Raw genomic sequence first — 20,791 nt, 5'->3', positions numbered from 1 at the left:
TATATAATTATTCTTATTGCAATAATTATATATTCTGATATAATTATAATTTATGTTACTTTACAAATTTAATGGACGTGCACCAACCATTAGGTTATATTCTGTAAAACGGTGTCGGGGTGCAAAATTATCTTCGTAATTTCCACCTCATTTACCAGTGTTTGGTATAAGTTTGAGGGGGGATCCATAGAGGTTGATATTTAACTCCAAAAATGGAGATAAAATGTTAACCTCACCGGGGAAGAAGTGAAGATTTGTGCTCTTTCCATTAATTTTTTTTTTAATTTAAAATTATTCCGTTCCATTTTTCCACTCAAATTTAAAATCACAGATACATGTTAATTAATTTTGCACAAGGATAGTTACCAAAAACCCCTTGTAAAAAATCTTTTCTCCTGAAAAAAAACCATTAAAATAATTTTTATCGATTGATGGTGTTAAGTGAGAGTTGGATTTTGAGTTTTTTTGGTAAGATTTTTTTTATACGAATACACAAATATTTTAGTGGGGTCTTTGGATAGAGAAGGTTTTTTTCTTCTTTGCTAGGTGATTTTAGTGATTATTTAAAATATATATATAATTTATAATTTTTCTTGCTCTTACAAAATATTCTTAACAATCCCCGTTTGTTTGCTGGAAAGTAGTTTTTTTTTGGAAAGTGAATTCCGGGAAAGTATTTTCCGATATTTGGTAGTGTAATGGAAAATAAGTTGGAAAACAGTTTCCAGTGTTTGGTTATGTCATGAAAAATGAGCTGGAAAATAACTTATTAATATTTTATTTTTCTCAAGTTTATTAAAATAATGAGAAACAAATCTTACAAATTAAAAAATTGAATGAGAATGAAATTGAAAAAAAATATAATTTCATAAATTATCTCAAATAAAATAAATAATAATCAAAATAATAGAGATCAAATCTAAAAAATTAAAAAAAATGAAAGGTGAATAAATTAAAATAATAATAATTAACATTTCATAAATTATTTCAAATAAAATAAGTAATAAAAAAAACAGGGACCAAATTTGATAGATAAAAAATTTCAATAAAAAAATGATAAGAAAAAAGCAAATAGCAATTATAAAAATAAGGACCAAAATTAATATAAAAATTAAATTTTAAGAGATGGAATTGAAAATTAAATATTCAAAATAAATTATATATAGCAATCAAAAGTTTGAGGATCAAATTTGATATAATTAGCAAATAATAACATTTCTAAATTTTTCACAACTTCCGGAAAGTGTTTTCCGCACAAATTTTCCAGGAAAACACTTTCCTGAAAACCAAGCCAAATTTTCCTTTGACTTGAAAGTGTTTTCCGTTGACCAACTTTTCTAATGGCAAACAAACACAGGAAAGTTTGGAAAGTGGTTTCCCGGAAACCACTTTTCGAAAAACAAACACAGTCAAAAGGGAAAATATTTTCCTGGAAACCAAACCAAATTTTTCTTTGACTGGAAAGTGTTTTCCGTTGACCGGAAAGTGTTTTCCGTTGACCAACTTTCCTAATGGTAAACAAACACAGGAAAGTTTAGAAAGTAGTTTCCCGGAAAGTGAATTCCGGGAAACAAACATAGCCATAAATCATTATTACATTCTTTTGGCAATGCGCAGTAGGGTATTTTTAAAAAGTATTTTTTAATTAAAAATATATTTTTAAAATTTTTTATTTTTAAAATCAACACAAAAACTTAAAAATAAACTTAAAAATATATTTAATATTTTTCATAAGAAAAACAATTGGAAAAGTTTATTATACAACGATACAAAACACGCACTCGTGTTTAGCCAGGGTTCTCGAATATTAATATATACATTGTCAATGCTATGACAGAGTGTTAGAGGGTGAAGTTTTAAAAATATCTAGATGAATGAAAAATGAGTGAAATTTTTAAAAGAAATAATTGCTCGGTTTTATATCGGGGTGTCTCCTGTTTTTAAATTGTTTTTTATCTGAAAATATATCAAATTAATATATTTATAAATATATTTTGATAATTTTAATGTTTCAATATAAAAATAAAAATAAGTATTTTAATATATTTGTTATTATAAAATATTATACATCACATTACTTAACAAATATTCACATGATAAAAAAAAAAAAAATCTTCTCTCCTGGCACTTTGTAACCCTACTCCTAGGCTAACACTTAATTCCATTTATAAAAATAACCATTAAAAAATGATTACACCAGTGAAGAAAAATAACCAATCGGGTTAGTCCTAAATGAGAAAATAATTAAAAAAGTACATTAATTTTTATGTAATTAATTAATATTATGATAATAATTATTTTTTAAAATATTTTTTATTTGAAAAAATACATTAAAGTAATATATTTTTTATTTTTTAAAAAAATTATTTTTGATATCAGTTTATTAAATTAATAAAAAAATCAATTTAAAATAAAAATATATATTTTTTGTTTTAAAAAAAACTATGCTGCTAAAATAAATGAGCTCATAGTCCATTTCATACAAGAAAACAAATAACTATGAAAGCAAGCAGCATGTATCCTATGCGATCGATAGCCCATGAAGATTTTCAAGTCCACTAAAAACGTTCTTAAGATTTCGATCGTTTCAGCCCATTATTGCTGGTGGTTTTTGTTTTTATATTTTAAAAATATTTTTAAAATAATTTAAATATTTTTATTTTTTTACTCTAAATTAATATTTTTTTTGAGATTTTTAAATTATTTTGATGTATTAATATCAAAAATAATTTTTAAAAATTTAAAAAATATTATTTCAATATATTTATAAGTGAAAAACAGTATTTGCTTTGAATAAAACACATATTCACCTGTTAATAAACCAATTATCAAATCCTAACAGGCCAATAACACGCACGTTTTCGTTTTCTAATGTTTACTGTAGACATCAAATGATCTCAGAATCAAAATTAAAATTTAATTGGAAATTTTTTATGGCGCCTTTTTAAAATGACAAATTAATATTTCGAACATTAAAACTTTACCTCCGTAAATTTGTAAATTCATAACGATGTTTGAAAGTATCAAAACCTTATTTTAGGAATTAAATTTTTTGGTTAACTAATAATATATATCCACTACATGTATTATATATTTTTTTGTTTATTTTATGGAAACTAGAGAGGAAATTGTCAAAGAACTAATTCAACCCAATATTTTAAACTGTTAGATGAGATTTCAAAACATGATTTATATTATTCTTTAACACATCCCCTCAAGTGAAAGTTATTTAAACTTGAAACTTGTATATGCTTACATTACCTTGTGCTTAATTTTTATTAAATAAATAAGGATAATGAGATTCGAACTTGTGACCGTTTGGTCATCAAGGCTCTAATACCATATTAAAGAACTAATTCAACTCAATAGCTTAAACTATTAGGTGAGGTACATCATTTTTTTATTAAATAACTCAATAGAACTAATTCAACCCAGCTTTATATTTAATAATTTTGAGATCCCATCATTTTTTTTTTTATGTTTTTCGAAATATGATTACGTGGAGATTTCTACAATAATTTTACCCGCAATAATAAACACTAATCTAATAAGGATAGAGTAACAGTTGTTTTTTTAAAATATTTTTTATTTAAAAATATATTAAAAATATTTTTTTAAAAAAATATTTTTAACATCAAAACATCACAATAATTTAAAAACATAAAAAAATAATTTAAAATAAAAAAATTTAAAATTTTTTAAAAATAAAAATTACACCGCACAGCCATACGTACATCCAGTTGAAAATAGAAAAGGCAAGCAAGGTGCATGTTAAAATTGACAAGGAAAAAAAAAGAAAAGAAAAAGTGAACCACCATCCAAAAAGAAGAAGAAGAAAGCGAATCATAAATCAATGCACTGCCTTGCAAGTCTTTCAAGGTTGACAAAGAGACCACCGCAATCATGTCTTGCTCCTGAAGTGAAAGGGGGGTTGTCGATTTTCTTCGTACGTGGCGTTTTCTCGCTCTCACGGGTATCGCCACATTTAGATTGCTTAGCGTGTTCCCAACAACAAAGACCAATAATGCTACTGTTTGTTTGAAACATGGTTGTAACTTATGTCTTGCTTCAAGCAACTTACCACTTTTTTTTTTTATTATTAATATAAATGTTCAGACAAACTTATTAGTATCTTAATTAATCTTATGAATTCTAAAATTAATAATCATGTAAGTCTTCAGTAGCCGTGAAGTTTGTAAAACTCAAATCGATGATCTCCAAGGAGTAAATTTAGGGCCTGATCAGTTGAGGTACATCCTCAGACCCTGAATGTTTGGTTTTGAGGTGGCTTTGGCTTTTTTTTATGGGGCCCACACAAAAAGCATGTATTTTTTCCTTCTGGAGATGTGATTTGTGCTTTAAAAGGATTGTACATTTTAAAAAAAATCATCATATCTCCAAACTAAACACACACTGAATAACTAGTGTTGTATTGAGTTAATTTTAGCATGTGTTATTAGATAAAAAAGTGTAATAACTTTTTTTTTAATTATTATTATTAGATTAGATTAACTTTTTTTTTATTAAAATACTATCATTTTATTTTATTAATGTTGGGTCGATCGGGGTTAAATTGAGTTTGATCAAGTCAATTGAGACATCAAAAACTAGATTAGATCGATCAAATTTAATTAGATTAATAACTTATCGAATTTAATTAAAAAACTAGTCAAGTGAAGCTTATTTGCAAGGGCAAGTTTAACAAATATGGTTTTAAATGGTGTGGGACAAGATGAAACAATTTTCCTTCCATGTTGGATAGGATACTTTGAAGCTGCTTTAAAATGTGTAGCTTGCTCTCTTAAAATAAAAGAAGACCTTTAACATGTCCTCGCTGTGTTCTACTCGTAAGGAAGCTATTAGTTTGGCCAATTTCTATTTTTTACCGAAGATCATATGAAGTTGGATTTATGTCTTATCATTTTCATCTAGACGCTACATTTACGAGCTTATTTTTCTGTGAACGTAGCTGTTCATGTGTTTTTTTTAAAAAAATTATTTAAAATTAATTTTTATAATTTGTTAATCGTTTTAACATGCTATGTTAAAAATAATTTTTTAACAAAAAAAAATATTATTTAAATATATTTTCAAATAAAAAAAATAAAAAATAACTGCTATCACAATACTAAATATATTCTAAAAAAATAACCAAACTATTTTTATTTTTTACTAGTAATTTCAATTTACTAGTTATTATAACGTGATTTTAATAATTTTAGTATTTATCATAGGAGAGTCATCCCTGTTATCTGAAATAAAGTGACAAAAGAAATTATTTGAAATCCTAATTTTATAAATGGAGTTTAATTTAGAATTTTGTCATGCTTATAGAAATGACATCAAACAATTATTTCACTACGTGTTCTTTATTATATCTCTGCATAAATAAATAAACTTTCAAATATTAGTACGTTAATATAATATAAAAATATTTAAAAAATAATTTAAAATTAATTTTTTTAAAAAAACACGTGAAACCACGTAAACAAACAAAAATCATGGTAGTTCGAAACAGTATGGGTTAAGAAATTAAAAATCTTGGGTGGTAAATAAATAAAATACAATTAATGGATAAAGAAATAATTCCTTGAAAATCTTCATTAAAAGCTAACTTGGTAAAGAAGAGAATGGTTGCGGCATAGGAAAGTCTCTTTGTTTTGTTGTTTTGCTCTTGTTTCTATTTTAAATTTGACACACAAGATTATTTTGCCTCTCCAATATTTCACTGATACTAATTATTATACATATTCTAAAACAAATACTGTTTTTCTATAAAAATAACATAATTATAAATTTTTCTAAATTGTTTATTGTAGTGGTATGCAGTAATGATAAAATTATAAATTTCAGGGATTTTTTTTATTTTAGATAACAAGTATTTTTTATATTTTTTATACTTGATATTTTTATCATTTTAAACTTGTCCTATTTATTAGCATTTATTTATTCTTATCTTCATGTTTTTTGTAATATTTTTTTAGTTTTTCCTCTCTTTTTTCTTTTTATTTTTTTAAAATAAAAATATTTTATTTTTTTAAAATAAAAATATTTTATTTTTATTTTTTACACTTTGAATATTTATCACTCTACACTTTGTTTATTTATACTATTTTTTTTGTTCTTATCTTCATGTAGAAATGCCATAATTGTAAATTTTGCTAATTTTTCATAGGTTCATCATAATCTCAAAAAAAATTATAATGTTTTTTTTTTATCATTTTGATATGCTAATATCAAAAATAATTTTTTAAAATATTATTTTAATACATTTCTGAACGAAAAAACACTTTGAAATTTAATCTCTATCACACTACCAAACATGCTATTAATGAGTTAAATTCTAAAAAAACTTATTTGCATTATATCAATAATTTGATATAAAAATACCATAAGTTTTGAAAAATCCTTAAATTAGGTTTTGAAAGATATTGTTTTAGATAATTTTGTTTTTGTTTTTTTGGATTTTTAACTTAATTTTAGATCTTATATTGTGTTTTCTATTTATGATTATGATTCTTTTTTCCATATAAATGTTGGTTTCTAAACTATTCAGAGAATTGTAAAATTTCTTAAGAAAATAGATCAAGTTTGATATAACTATTTAAAAATAAAATACAAATTAAAATTCTTGTATGAATGTTTTCTTGATATTAGTTTTACATTTTTGCTTTTTGTTTTTTTTCCAGTTTGCATCATTAATAGAAATGTTTCCAAGTATTTCTTGATATGAGTTTTATATTTTTCTTATTGTTTTTTTTTCATGTTTGCATCATTAATAGCAATGTTTCCAAGTACTAGGGAAGTGTGTGCTTAGTGGTATTAGGAAATAAAAAAAAAACTCACATAATTATTATAAGCCACAAGCTTTTTGTTATGAAAAAAAAAACATGGTTTATTTTAAATTAAATCATGTTTTTTTATAAGTTATCTAAGTTATTTTTGATTGTTAAATTAATTAGATTATATCTTAATAATTTTCACGGGTTAATTTTAAATAATAGCTAAATAAAAGTCATGTTAGAAAAAATTAAAATATCTAATTTAATAATAATATCAAAAAATTTATTAGAACTTAATATTTTTATAAATTTATTTTTATCAAACTCGCAGCATAATAAAAGCTAGAAAATTAGTACATTGTAAATGATTGCCGCCGTTTCATTTACAGGTTAAAAATATATTTCTTCTCGGCGTTATTATCCATCAATAACATCAAATAGTTAGGAGCTGGAATATCACATTATTCCGGAAAATGTTTTACCATTACGAAAAAATACAAAAAAAAAAAAAAAAAAACAAGTTAAAATTTATAATACTCAGATTTGATTTGAAAATTACCTGTAAAAGATACTGGAGTATCAGGTTAATTTGAAAGTTGCTGAGTCTAGTTTCTTTTTTTTTTTTGGTAATGATTTATTGTGAATTTAGATTTATATGTTTTTTTTAAATAATTTTTTATTTCAAAATATTTCAAAATAATTTTTTAAAATTTATTTTTATTTTTAATATTAACACATCAAAATCATATTTTTTATTTATTTAAAACATACAACAATTCAATGTTTTTTATACCAAATATATTCTTAAAAAGTATTTAAAAACTATTTCAAACTCACTTACTAACACCCCTAATTAAATTATTTAAAACCTATCTGGATTAATTAAATTAATATCTTATTTAATTTAACTAAAATCCTAATCCGACTTATGTTTTATAAAAAAAATATATTTATTTTTATGACTAAAGTATTGTATGGAAGCACTTTAAAAAAAATTAAAATTAAAATTAAAATTTTTTATTTTATTTTAAATTAATATATTTTTTAATGTTTTTAAATTATTTTAATATACTAGTATAAAAAAAAATTAAAAAAAATAATATTATTTTAATATAAAAAACAAAAATTAACTTCTACCACACTTCTCCGTCTAAAAAGAAATACATGCATTCCCTCGGATATAAATGAGGACATCGAGCTCGACCCACGGAAAACCTCCAAGTCAGAACAAATCCACCAATGGATAGGATAGTTTTCTTCTCTTTTCTTTCCATCTTCTCTTTTCTTGTAACTTTCTCTGATGTGATGATACCACAAAAGCATGTCACGGCACTCCCTCTGTCTACTAACTCACGGTGGATCGTGGACGAAAACGGGCAAAGAGTGAAGCTGGCATGCGTGAATTGGGTATCACATCTCGAGGTCATGGTAGCCGAGGGGCTTAGCGAGCAGCCCATGGATGCTATCGCCAAGCGGATTGTGTCCATGGGGTTCAACTGTGTTAGGCTCACCTGGCCAGTTTTCCTGGTAACCAATGACACTCTGGGGTCTCTCACTGTAAGACAATCTCTCCGAAGCCTTGGTCTGCTCGAATCAATCTCTGGTATCCAGGCCAACAACCCCTCCATCATTGATCTCCCCCTCCTTAACGTTTACCAGGTAATAGCTTTCTCTGCTTAGAAATTAACATTACCTAAAAAAGATTAAAATGAAACAAGATCATGGAAATATTTTTGCAAGTGGCGGTAGCTACAAGATAATTTACATAATGTTGATTGGCAATTTTTTTTTATATAATTTAAGCACCAAGTCATCCTTAAAAATAATGCTTAAAGTTTTTTGTGCTTACGAGGGTTTGAGATAAGAACAAGGTTACTGAGAGAAGAAGTCGGGATGACGATAGATGGATGGTGACCGACGGCGACAACGATGTTTTTAAAGTCCTATATTCTGTAATTTACATTATGACCCTTATCATGATGCTAAATTTCGTTAGTTTAGCAAGGCTTCAAACAACATTATTACATTGGTTTACTAAAAAAAAAAAGGCAACATAAGCTGAAATAGTTAATGGTTGTATGTTCAATAATTCCTATTATGTTCTAAAAAATTATCTCTGTTGTATAGCCCAAAACTTAACGGGATTTCAAATAAATCAATAAAAAAGGTTAAATGACTCAAAACTATCCTTAATTTTAGGTGAAAATGAACTTGTTCTCTCAATTTTTTTTTAGTATTATAAACTATTTTTTTGGTAAAAAAAGAACACTGTTGCACTATTAGTTTAATTTAATTTCCTTCTAAGAAATGGAGATTAATGGTGTTTCAGGCAGTGGTGTCTAGCCTTGGGGATAATAATGTGATGGTGATATTGGACAATCACATAAGCAAGCCTGGTTGGTGCTGCAGTAATTCTGACGGCAATGGTTTCTTCGGTGACCAATACTTCGATCCCGATCTATGGATCACAGGTCTAACTAGAATGGCGAGCATGTTTAATGGTGTGCCTAATGTGGTTGGCATGAGCTTGAGGAATGAGCTTCGAGGCCCCAAACAAAACGTCAATGATTGGTACAGGTAATTTGTCCTCGGTGAATTTTTTTGAAAAAAGAAATATTTGTCCTGAATCAATTGTTGTCTTCCTAAATCGAATGATTTGTTAACATGCTAATGACATGAGCTAGGTACATGCAAAAAGGAGCTGAAGCAGTGCACTCTGCGAACCCCGATGTTATTGTCATTCTATCGGGCCTGAATTATGACAAAGACTTGTCTTTCCTGCGCAATCGACCTGTGAATCTAACATTCAGTCGTAAAATAGTGTTTGAAGTGCATTGGTATGGTTTTACAGATGGGCAGGCATGGAAAAATGGCAACCCGAACCAAGTGTGTGGAAGAGTGGTGGATAATATGATGAGGATATCTGGATTTTTGTTGGACCAAGGTTGGCCATTGTTCATGAGTGAGTTTGGGGTGGATCAAAGAGGGACAAATGTTAATGATAACAGATACTTGGGATGCTTCCTTGGTGTTGCAGCTGAACTTGACTTTGATTGGGCTTTGTGGACGCTAGTTGGAAGTTATTATTTTAGGCAAGGTGTTATAGGGATGAATGAGTACTATGGGGTGTTGAATTCGAACTGGCGTGAGACTAGGAATTCAACCTTTTTGCAGCAAATATCTGCCCTCCAATCTCCTTTTCGAGGTATGGCGTTTGTGGCCTCGTATAAGTTCCTTAAATCTGCATCTTGTGCTCTTGATACATTCAACTGTTTTTTTTTTATAGATAATCCTTAAGGTTGTGTTTGTGGAAAACTCAGGGCCAGGTGTATCAGAAGTTCATCTACATAAAGTGATCTTCCACCCATCAACAGGCCTTTGTGTGTTGAGGAAATCAATGTTCGAGCCACTGAGGTTAGGTCCTTGCACTCAATCTGAAGCCTGGAACTACACGCCCCAGAAGATACTGTCAGTGAAGGGGACATACTTCTGCTTACAAACAGATGAATTGGCTAAACCAGCAAAACTTGGTATAATATGCACAGATTCTAATTCAAAATGGGAAGCTATCTCAGATTCCAAAATGCACTTGTCATCTAAAGCCCCCAATGGCACAGCCGTTTGCCTGGATATAGGTTACAACAACACCATTGTTACAAGTACCTGCAAATGTTTGAGTAAAGATAACACATGCGATCCAGAAAGCCAATGGTTTAAATTAGTTAATAGCACAAGAAGAAGTTCGACCATGACAAAACCATCGTCACTGATCAGTTCAATCCTCAATTTCCCAGCGAAGGATTTCTTATGGAAGTTCTTAGGCTCAGTATAAACTTGTATAGCAGAAGCTGCCTACGGAGCAATCTTACAAGGTGCTACTTTGGACAATATAGAAGTTCAATGTCAGGCATCTCAAGTAATATAACAATTGTCAGGTTGAATTTATGTCTGACACATTACTTATCTCTACACAGGCTGTTCTATCATACAAGCCCAGTCAAAACATTCTCTCTTCTGTCCATTCCTTGGTCAAATTTAGCTGCAATTTAGTGCAGGTTTGCTATTTGTATATCGGCCTATTGCAGAAACTAGCAGATGGATCCAGGCACAAGAATGTCTACTGTCTAGTAATATTGTAACCAACAGATTGGAGGCTCAAGATTAAAGCACAGCCACTATGAAAATATATGAAAAGGATACAACAGCTTCTAGATTTTCCAAATCCATGCTCTTCTTTTTCTATCCTTTTTTCCCCTTAAAAAAAAATAGAAATTCATAAGCATTTCAGAAAATGAAAGACAAGAACCAGCGGATTACCTACCATGTTCTGAAAGATCAACTTCTAATACCATGAAGAATATAAATAGTCTAAACCATATAGTTTCGACACGGAATATATGATCAATAGGAGAGATTATTCAAGTTGCAGAACGCAGGTTTAACCGCAGAAACCATTCTTCCATCGCATCTACTCCACTTTTTTCCACCCTTACTCTTGAAGGAGTGATCTTTATTGATATAAGCTCTGCAATCATGACAAAATCATCGTGTCAGACCATCAAGATACAACCTTTTGCGGGGAAAAGACAAAAAGAAAGTAGGTTAAGATCTTGCCAAATGCTACTCCTGTCAAGTGAAATTATTTAACTTAATTACTCCATCTTTATGACATGCAGCTGTCATTCAAAGATTTACTGCTTCTTAAGAAATATAAGCCCCCTGCAACTGTACAGAGAAATTTTGAGCAGCATGTTCACCATTCTCAAACATCATAATGGCCTGGTTCCTAGGACTCCCACCACAGGACCAGGCAACCTTGGCTCAAAGTGGGGGGAGCAAGAACATATTATAACCATTTTCATTTTTTTTTCTTTTTAAAATATTACTAAACCAATTTCATAATTAACAATACCAGTTTTCAATATGCAGCATATTATTACCAGAGAACAAGCAGCTTCAATTGCGTAGGGACAAAAATTAGTTCCAGAGCACAAAATTGCTATGGATGAATTCACTAACTCTTCTCAAACATTGATATATATATTTTTAATGTAACAATAGTTTATTGCTTTGGTTGCGAGTTATATCTAAATATTTTGAAATGTAAAAAATTAATATGAAGACCGTCAAAAACTTTTCGGCGTTATCATTATTCATCTAAGATTTCTTCATGATAAAAGGTAGAATTTGAGATGAGAATTGTAAAAATGATGTAATGAAGTTGACAGGAACTGAAAGTTCGAAGGCCTTGCCAGGAATTGTATGACAATTTTGAGACTGAAGTTGGTTAGGAGGAACGAGAGGGAGACTTAAACAATGGACCGATCAGCTCAATTAAAAACCCAATACTCTAGCCTTAATGCTTGCTATCAATAAAATCTATGCGGTCGAATCAACGGGTCGAACATTGACCTCTTTTTTTTTCATTAAAAATAATTTATAACTCATGATTCGACTTTCATGTTCTAAAATTATGTTCTTATCAATTTATTATTATTATTTCTTGTTCATGCTTCGCACATTACAAAATATATTTATAAGTTGAACCAATTAGCTAATAGCTTGATCGGGTCAATGTCAGTACCCGACCGAATAACATTGCTTACAGTGACATAAACTTGGAGTAAAAAGAAAACAGGTATATCATATAGTGAAAAAATTAGTTTAATGATACTTTTAAATATTACGTCAAAGAACCATCTAAATCCAAAAACTTAAGTTTTTAGGTGAGACTCCAAGATATAATTTATATTATTCTCTAACACACCCTCTTAAGTGAAAGCCTTTTGATCTTGAAACTTGCACAGACCCACATTATCTTGTATTTAATTTTTATCAAATAAATGGGGATGGTAAGATTCGAACTTGTGACTGCTTGGTCATCAAGACTCTGATACCATGTCAAAGAACCATCTCAACCTAAAAACTTAATCTTTTAGGTAAGGTTCAAGATATAATTTATATTATTCTCTAAAACATTCTACAAAGAAGCTGATAACTTGGCTATTAAGTTCCAATGAGTTCATTGAAAAAAATATTTTTGATTTTCTAATCAATTTATGCTAAAATTTAAATGAATTATAGTGTAATGAGTTTTTTACTTGATACTTTTCAGTTTTTTTTCTCTTTATTGGGATGCCTTGAGAATAACTAATTCCATAATAATAGCAACCATTGCTTATTACGAGTAATTATTTTTTTTTGATAAATAAAATAATTTATTAGTAGTTGTACTTCTACCTCTCATAAAAATATAAAATCTATTATAAAAATAATTTATGAGTCCCATCTTTATATATATATATATATATATATATTCACACACACACTGAATAATTGCTTTGCTTGTTACATTACTACTGCATTAGCTTCACCAAGACTCAAATCTTATTTCATTGAAAAAACCTTTTGATTACATAACTATAAGCTAAGTTTGTTTGTGTTTTCAAGCTAGGTGCTTGTCTCGAAACAACTTTTAACCCATTTGTTTTTACGTTTTAAAAATATTTTTATAAAAAAATAATTTTTTTTATGTTTTTATATTGATTTGATGTACTGATATTAAAAATAAATTTTTAAAAATAAAAAAATATTATTTTAATATATTTTCAAACAAAAAAATATTTGAAAAATCAACCACTAGAATACACAATTCATTTCATTGTCAAAAGACTCAAAACCAATAATTATTATTCCCATATGGGCAATGCACGAAATGTCTAATAATAAATACGAACTCTACTCCTTTGTCTCCTCACTTAATGTGAAGATTTGATATCTCCTATTAACTTTAACTTTATTTCATGGCTCTAAAAGTTATTGTGATTGAATTATACTTTTAAATTTTTTTATTTAATAATTTAGACTTTTAATAAATAAAGATATTTTTAAAAAATTTATGAGATGTGCATTACACGGGCTTGCATATCAGCTACTCCATCATCTTTAGACTAATCGTGATATTGATTCTGGCGGCAAAAAACATTGTTGGCCAATAAATAAAATGAATTAAACTCTGAAAGTTACACCGCTAGCTACCACCACGGATCGATAGCCGCCGTGCATCAACACTATTGTCTAATATTCAAGATAGTACTTTGTGTCGAAACGCTAAACGATCAGAAAACATAGAGGTTGTCTGACAAATAAAACATTCTTCTCTGGCATATAATTAATTAGCAAAACCTCGACAAATTTCACGATCCTAAAATTAATAATTATATAGATTTATAATTAAAAGCATTCTTAGAGGGTATGTCCGTAAACTGAAGTTTCATAGCTTAACTGATAAAGCTTCAGACTACAAAATAACACAGAGTAAAGCTTTGGAACAACATTCATCGTGTAAATTTAGCGCCATTATGATGCAGTAGTGTTCACCGATCTAGGCATCAGAGTCACCAACAGTCCATTCTTCATGTAGAGAGTGGTGGTCATTTTTGGAATAGCATCATGGCCTTCAACTACCTTAACTGAATATCTCAACAGGATTGAAGCTGCCACCATTTTCATCTGCAAGTATGCAAACTTCTTCCCCAGGCACAGCCTTGGACCGGCGTTGAACACTGCATATTTGAACTGGTTCTCACTAACAAACTTTCCATCCTTAATCCACCTCTCTGGCTTAAACTCCAAGCAGTTCTCTCCCCATATAGAATCCATCCTGCCCATTGCGAATATGCAGTAGAAAACTCGGGCGCCCTTCTTCACTATGGAACCATCAGGGAGAACATCATCTTGTACAACTTCTTTCACTTCAATAGGCACAGATGGATACAGCCTCAGGGATTCGGATAATGCTGCTTGAAGATACACCATCTTGTTCAATTCTTCCATTGTGAAAATGACCTCGTTTTTTGTCTGTGTCTCACGAAGGGACAAAATGTCATTGATCTCGCGTAGTATTCTGTTTTCTACTTGTGGATTGCTGTGTACTAACCAGAAAAACCATGCCAATGCCACTGATGTGGTGTCTCGCCCTGCTAGGATAAAATTTACACACAAATCTCTGAAATACTTATCTGGGAATTGCATCTCCTTGCCTCGTCCAGTATATTCAATCTCAATAAGCCTGGACAAGAGATCAGATTGATGGCATAAGCTACCATGCTTCCTGATCTCATCTCTTCTACCCTTTACTGTCTTCTCAGCAAATTCATGCACAATTCCAACTGCCTCCTTCAGCGTCTTCTCGTATCCTATTCCAAAGAACTTCATGGTCTTCCAAATGAAAGGCGGAATCAGGAATCTGAACAAAATCAATTCTGTTGCTTTTTCAAAAGCTTTTGCGAAGGGAACGTCAGGGATATCTAGGGCTAAGCACCCAGGATCAACCCCAAAAGCTGCACTACAAATGTTATCAAATGTAAACCGGAGAAGCACTTCTTGGAGATCAAAACTATCTCCTGACCTTACCAGATTATCTGTCAGCTTCAACAGCTTCTGGTGCACCAGATCTTTCATGGTTCGGAGCGAGTGCTCAATGAACCGGCTTGAATGCATCTCTGCTCTCACTGCTTGCCTTTGTTCCCTCCATAATTCATCGTCAGCATTGAAAATACCATCCCCTAGCAAATCCTGAAACCTCTCTCTGAAGTATTTCCCTTTTGGGAAGTTCTTGAAGTTCGTTTTAAGCATATACTCAATACTGGAAGGATCGGCGGTCACGATTCCATATGCGCCTCCCATCCACATTCCTTTATGGTGGAAGGTCCCCCCTGCTTTGCTTAAAGCTCTCGTGACGAAATTGTTCATGTCGTTGACGTGAAGGAACATGGTCGGTATGATCCCCAATACAGGCCATAGCATAGGGCCTTTGTTAGTGAGCCTATCGTTTATGCATTGGAAAACGAAGAGTCCCAACAACGCCATAGATACATCCCAAAATGATGAGTGAGTGTAAATCCATTGCGTTGCAGAGGACAATATATTTTCTGCCATAGTAGGCTCTCTTCTCATGTCAGAAATGGCAGTTTTTGAATGACTTAAAACATTCAACTCTGCGTATTCTTAATTTTAGAGGTTGAAGTAGGGCCATTACTAACTGCTTAAAGGTACTTTAGCTGCAGTTAAGAGTTAAAAGATTGATTTTTTTTTTCTCAAGGTGCTCACCCTTAACTTTTGATTAAAATGCCATTATTCCATACGCAAAAAATTTCAATGTAATATTTTTCCCTTCTTTCTAAATTATATTTTTCCCTACTTTGCAATATTCATTTTATTATTAAAGAAATGAAAGTTTAATGAACATGCAAATCAGATTGATGAATCATACGAGATAAAATAATATTGCAAAGTAGTACACCACATTCATATAAAAAAATATTTTTGCTCGTCATTCTAAGATACAAAACAAAAAATATAGGGGTTTGTTTCTTCTATGGTCTCAAGTTCGAGCCTATGTGGTTGCTAATATGAGGGCCACTAGAGGTTTACATGGTCATTTAACTTCAGGGCCCGTGAGATTAGTCGAGGTACGCACAAACTGGCCCGGACACCCACGTTAATAAAAAAAAACTAAAAATATACATGTACAAATAACTTACTAATCTAATGACATAGATTAAACCACCACTTTATAAATATAAAATTAAAAAATAAATCGACCAAAGAACATAAAACTTGATAGGTTGGCAAAAAGCTAAGTAAAAAGCTTTGAAATTAAATTTCATCAAAAGATCTTAATACATGGTACGAATCATTATTATATATTTAGAATAACTCTTCAACTTTAGAAAACACCAAAATAATATAATTTAAATTCAATTAAATAACTTTAACATAAAACAAGACAAATATTAAATAGCACTTGTTTTTTTAATTCTTAGAACACAAACAGATACTTTCATTTGTTATGATAAACACTCTCTTACATCAATTACGCTGTAAATACAGGACAAGAGCATGTATTTGTCTGGACAGTCTAGTCCAATCCAGACTATTTTCATTTGTACTGATATGTCCAATATACCAAACACACCTGCGCATCGTCTCTTAGCATTTGTAAAAAATAAATAATGCTAAATTTACCGGATATTCTCTCAAAACATTAAATGAATGAATTTTATAAATAGGATAGATGAAGTTGGATAAGTGATTTTGGAATAATATTTCCATGAGATTAGCATTATTTAAATACTAATTTTAGATCCATGTTTGAAAACGGACATTTTGTATCTTATAATGTAAATTGTTTTTTTTTCTTACCATAAAAAGTAATATTGAAATTAATTATACGCCTTGTTTGGTTTAGATAATTGAAAACACTCTTTCACGGGAACTCTTTAACTCTTATTAAAGGAAGATATGCGTTTCAGGGACTGTTCATGAGTATGGTATATATTATTTTTTAAAATATTTTATTTTAAAAAAATATTTTTGATATCGATAAGCACATTAAAATGATAAAACAATCCTAAAAAAATTCAGATTTTGATGAAAAATATATTTAAACTCAATGCTATACGCCCCTAGTAGACTTGGCAATTGAAATGGTTTGGAATTATGTGAAGTTGGATAGTTTCATATTGGAGTTGGACTGGGATTTAGATTGATGTGCACTTATATCTACCTAAGAATTGTATAGAGTGAATTATTATGGGTTAATCTATGGGTTTATGAGTTAATTTTACGGAGACATATTTGACCATGGATGGTTATATATAAAAGCATCAATATATGTACTCCTTGAAAACTATTGATAAATTATTATACATTTAACACAATTTTAACATCATGATTTTTTCTTTTATAATTGGGTTACTAAATTAATATATCATTCTAGAGGTTATTTCTTGAAGAGATGAAGAACAATATTAATTCCAGCATGCAATTTTAATATGCTGATATAAAAAATAATTTTTAAAAATAAAATAAAAATTATTTTAATACATTTACAAGTAAAAATCAATATTCCATCATAATTTTAATATTTTAAGTTATACATACTCTATTCCATCATAATTACATTAATCCATACCAATTTCATACCCTTCAATTCTCATCAAAGAACCCTAAACCAAAATTTTCAATTTTTGATAGAATTTAATTAGTTAATTCTTACTCTAACTTGTTTAATCAAGTTTAAAACACCTTATGTGGTGTGGTGAAGTTATGAGCTTTGAATGCTTCCATATTGAATGTTTATCAATCCTTCTTCTTCATCTTTAATTTAGAGTGTGTTTGGTATTGCGGTAGCTGTTGTGGTTGTGGTTTAAAAAAAATTATTTTATAAAAAGTACTTTTAGTTGAGGTTGGTTTGAAAAAATAGGTGTTTGGTTAAAACTGTGTTTAAAATTGAGATTTAAGAAAAAATAGTTTAATGTGTTTGGTTAAGAATGTTTTTGAAATTGAGGTTATAAAATAATTTTTTTAAAAATATATTAATATTGATGGTTTTAAATTTAAATATTGTAAAATTAATTACTCTTATTACATCATGAAAAAAATAATACTTTATATAAAATATTTTTTATTATTCCATTAAACTATTTATAATTCCATTACGTCCAAAATTCATCCGATAAGAACTACAGTTTTCATAACTTTTTGAGCGTGTAATAAAATTAGATAAAATATTATCAGATATAAAATTGATATTACTGTGCGCGTAAATTTAATTCACTCTATACTAGTTTTTCGAGAAAAAAATATTGTTCACATCCCGAATGAATCTAATTCTCTAAACTAGTTTTTTTTTTAAAAAAAAATTAATACAATTAACACACTAAAAAAAAAAAAAACACCACGAACAGTGCAAGTGAATTGCACTGTTCACGTGAACAGTGCAATTCACAATTGAACAGCAGTGAATTGCACTGTCCGCAGGTTTCTACAGTGCATGCAAAGCATGTTTTCGTTGCTTTTTCTTTCCAGCGTTTTAAACGCAAAAAACATGTGGACCCCATGCACAGTAAAGTAAGTTTTCTAATTACCAAACAGCTGTGGACTGCGTTTTAAATAAAACGCAGCCGCCGCGTAAACAACCTCTTAATTTCCTCACCTTCCGTCTCTAAACCCTAATTTTTTTTTTTACATGATTCTCTCCCTTAGATGTTTAGTTTAGGTGTAATTTCTCCTTAGAACTACCCACTCCACAGTCCACACAACTCTTCTCATTTTGTTTTTGAGAATCCCACCTTCTTTGCAATAGGAATGGACAAAAAATGAAGCTCTTCCTCCCTTTAATAGCCAGCGGAATGAACAGTAATCAGGGAGGAAGAATGTCTACTTATTTACCACAATGCTATTACTATAAGTCTGACCAATTTCTATACTTTTACCTGAAAAATTTGTACAGTCAGAAGGCTGTTAGAAGTCTCATTGACTTGAGATTTTAACTGAAATTATGGTGGGATTAATGATTGAATTAAAAGTTTTATATAATAGCGTAAAATTGATTAGTATGTGATTTTATGTTAAAAATTCAAATTTTTTTTATTCAATACTTGCATGGATTGTATTGATTATTCCACTAATTAAATTTTAGGAATTATTTTTTTCATTTCAAAACATATTTATTTTGAATTCTTCTTTATTCTTTTATCCACCAAAATTCATTATCAATTTTGCCAATATTAAGAATTTTAACCCAAAATTTGTAAATCTCTTTTCAACTTTCTCAATATCTTTAAATTTATTTATAAGTCTTGTAAATTTCTAAAAAGATAGAATTCATTAGTTTTTTTTAAAATAAATTATAAATTTAGAGTTTACATCTGCAATTCTTTTTACTCAATAAAATTACCATATTTTCTAAGTTGTTGTTGTACTTAATTTCCATCTATATCATATTTATTTTTATTTTAATAAAAATTTAAGTTTTAAATTTGTTGTAAAATCAATCCCATGAATGAAAACCTAGTAATGCATACATGAGAAGCACAAGTTGCTTTTCATTATAGAATAAATTGTTAATATATTGTCTCAATCTCATTAAAAAAAACTTTAAAGTTAATCAAAGTAAGTTTTCATTGTGTGGTATCCATTTACATTATTTAATAAATTTTGTTTGGTTGCTTATATTTTGCATTAATAAATTTAATTAGTATATTGTCTCAGACTCATTCAGAACTCTAAAGTTAATCCCGTACCTGTTTACTTTATTTAATAATCTTAATGCATATGTTTGGTTTAATAGGCTTATTGAAACAAAATAAAGATTTTCAAATAACATTAAGATAACACATAAATCTCAAAAAATTTAATTAAAATACATCTTAAAAATAATATAAAATTCAACTATGCCTTCTCTCGGGTCTTCATCATTTTTGTCAAGTAGAGGATGCCTCAAACTCCTCCTTCTCAATCCCTTCTCTCATGAGAAACATACAAGGAGTTACCAGTTGATTTAAGTAGTTGAGGTTGATAAATAATGCAGCATTCCTACATCATATGACAGGAAATAACTTAATTTTTTGCCTTGAAAGAGATTCCAATAATAGAACTGAAGTTGATGTAAAACAAGAAATATAATTAAGAAAGTAGCTGAGGTATTACGAGCGTCGTACAGTACGTAGCAATGAGCACAGATAGCAGTCACCATCCTATCTCTTTACACACACACTTAAAATTACGAGTTTGTTAAATTCAACTAAAAAACTGAAATTAGTAAAATTAAATTTAATTCATGCAAAATCATAAACTTCATCTGTTTTTTTTATGAGTTTATTAAATTTATAATATGAATCAAGTTAGGTTTTAATTTGATCTTAAAATATTTGCTGGCTAATTTTACGAGATTGAACATATCTTTCAAATTATGTATTGGATAAAACTGAAATTTTACAGAGAAATATTAGATACATGAAAATATATTGTGGTAAATTTTCAGGTCAAATGGAGTTAGGGACATAATATTTTAGAGGGTTAAAGTTAGTAAACTAATATTATCAAATATGTCAAACAAGACTTTCGTGTATTGTTTGAGACATATCTAGAGCTACTGGTGGAATGTTTCTTCGATTGAAGTTGGGATAAAAACTAGGCATCTGAAACTTTTGAACTATATA

At 29.1% G+C, this 20,791-nt stretch overlaps 2 protein-coding genes across 2 annotated transcripts; one reads left to right on the top strand and one right to left on the bottom strand.

Moving 5' to 3' along the window:
* Positions 1-7,965: 7,965 nt before the first annotated feature.
* On the top strand, positions 7,966-11,004 carry LOC7473197 (glycosyl hydrolase 5 family protein). The gene is made up of 4 exons (XM_002312621.4): positions 7,966-8,441; positions 9,112-9,359; positions 9,467-9,987; positions 10,103-11,004. Exons 1-4 carry the CDS (start codon positions 8,022-8,024, stop codon positions 10,612-10,614), a joined length of 1,701 nt encoding a protein of 566 aa, XP_002312657.2. The 5' UTR covers positions 7,966-8,021; the 3' UTR covers positions 10,615-11,004.
* A 2,983-nt stretch (positions 11,005-13,987) lies between these two features.
* Positions 13,988-15,778, bottom strand: LOC18101640 (cytochrome P450 86B1). The gene has a single exon (XM_006379892.3). The coding sequence runs from the start codon at positions 15,738-15,740 to the stop codon at positions 14,142-14,144; it is 1,599 nt and encodes a 532-aa protein (XP_006379954.3). The 5' UTR covers positions 15,741-15,778; the 3' UTR covers positions 13,988-14,141.
* Positions 15,779-20,791: the final 5,013 nt, after the last annotated feature.

Source organism: Populus trichocarpa, chromosome 8, assembly GCF_000002775.5.
Source record: "Populus trichocarpa isolate Nisqually-1 chromosome 8, P.trichocarpa_v4.1, whole genome shotgun sequence".
In the NCBI taxonomy this organism is placed as follows: Eukaryota; Viridiplantae; Streptophyta; class Magnoliopsida; order Malpighiales; family Salicaceae; genus Populus; species Populus trichocarpa.
This window is presented reverse-complemented; position numbering and strand designations above follow the sequence as displayed.

Bases quoted from the DNA above. Each gene is read 5' to 3' on its own strand.
- LOC7473197 (XM_002312621.4), top strand. From the start codon at position 8,022: ATGGATAGGATAGTTTTCTTCTCTTTTCTTTCCATCTTCTCTTTTCTT. The intron at 8,442-9,111 runs GTAATAGCTTTC...ATGGTGTTTCAG, and splicing joins CCCTCCTTAACGTTTACCAG to GCAGTGGTGTCTAGCCTTGG. The intron at 9,360-9,466 runs GTAATTTGTCCT...GACATGAGCTAG, and splicing joins AACGTCAATGATTGGTACAG to GTACATGCAAAAAGGAGCTG.
- LOC18101640 (XM_006379892.3), bottom strand. From the start codon at position 15,740: ATGAGAAGAGAGCCTACTATGGCAGAAAATATATTGTCCTCTGCAACG.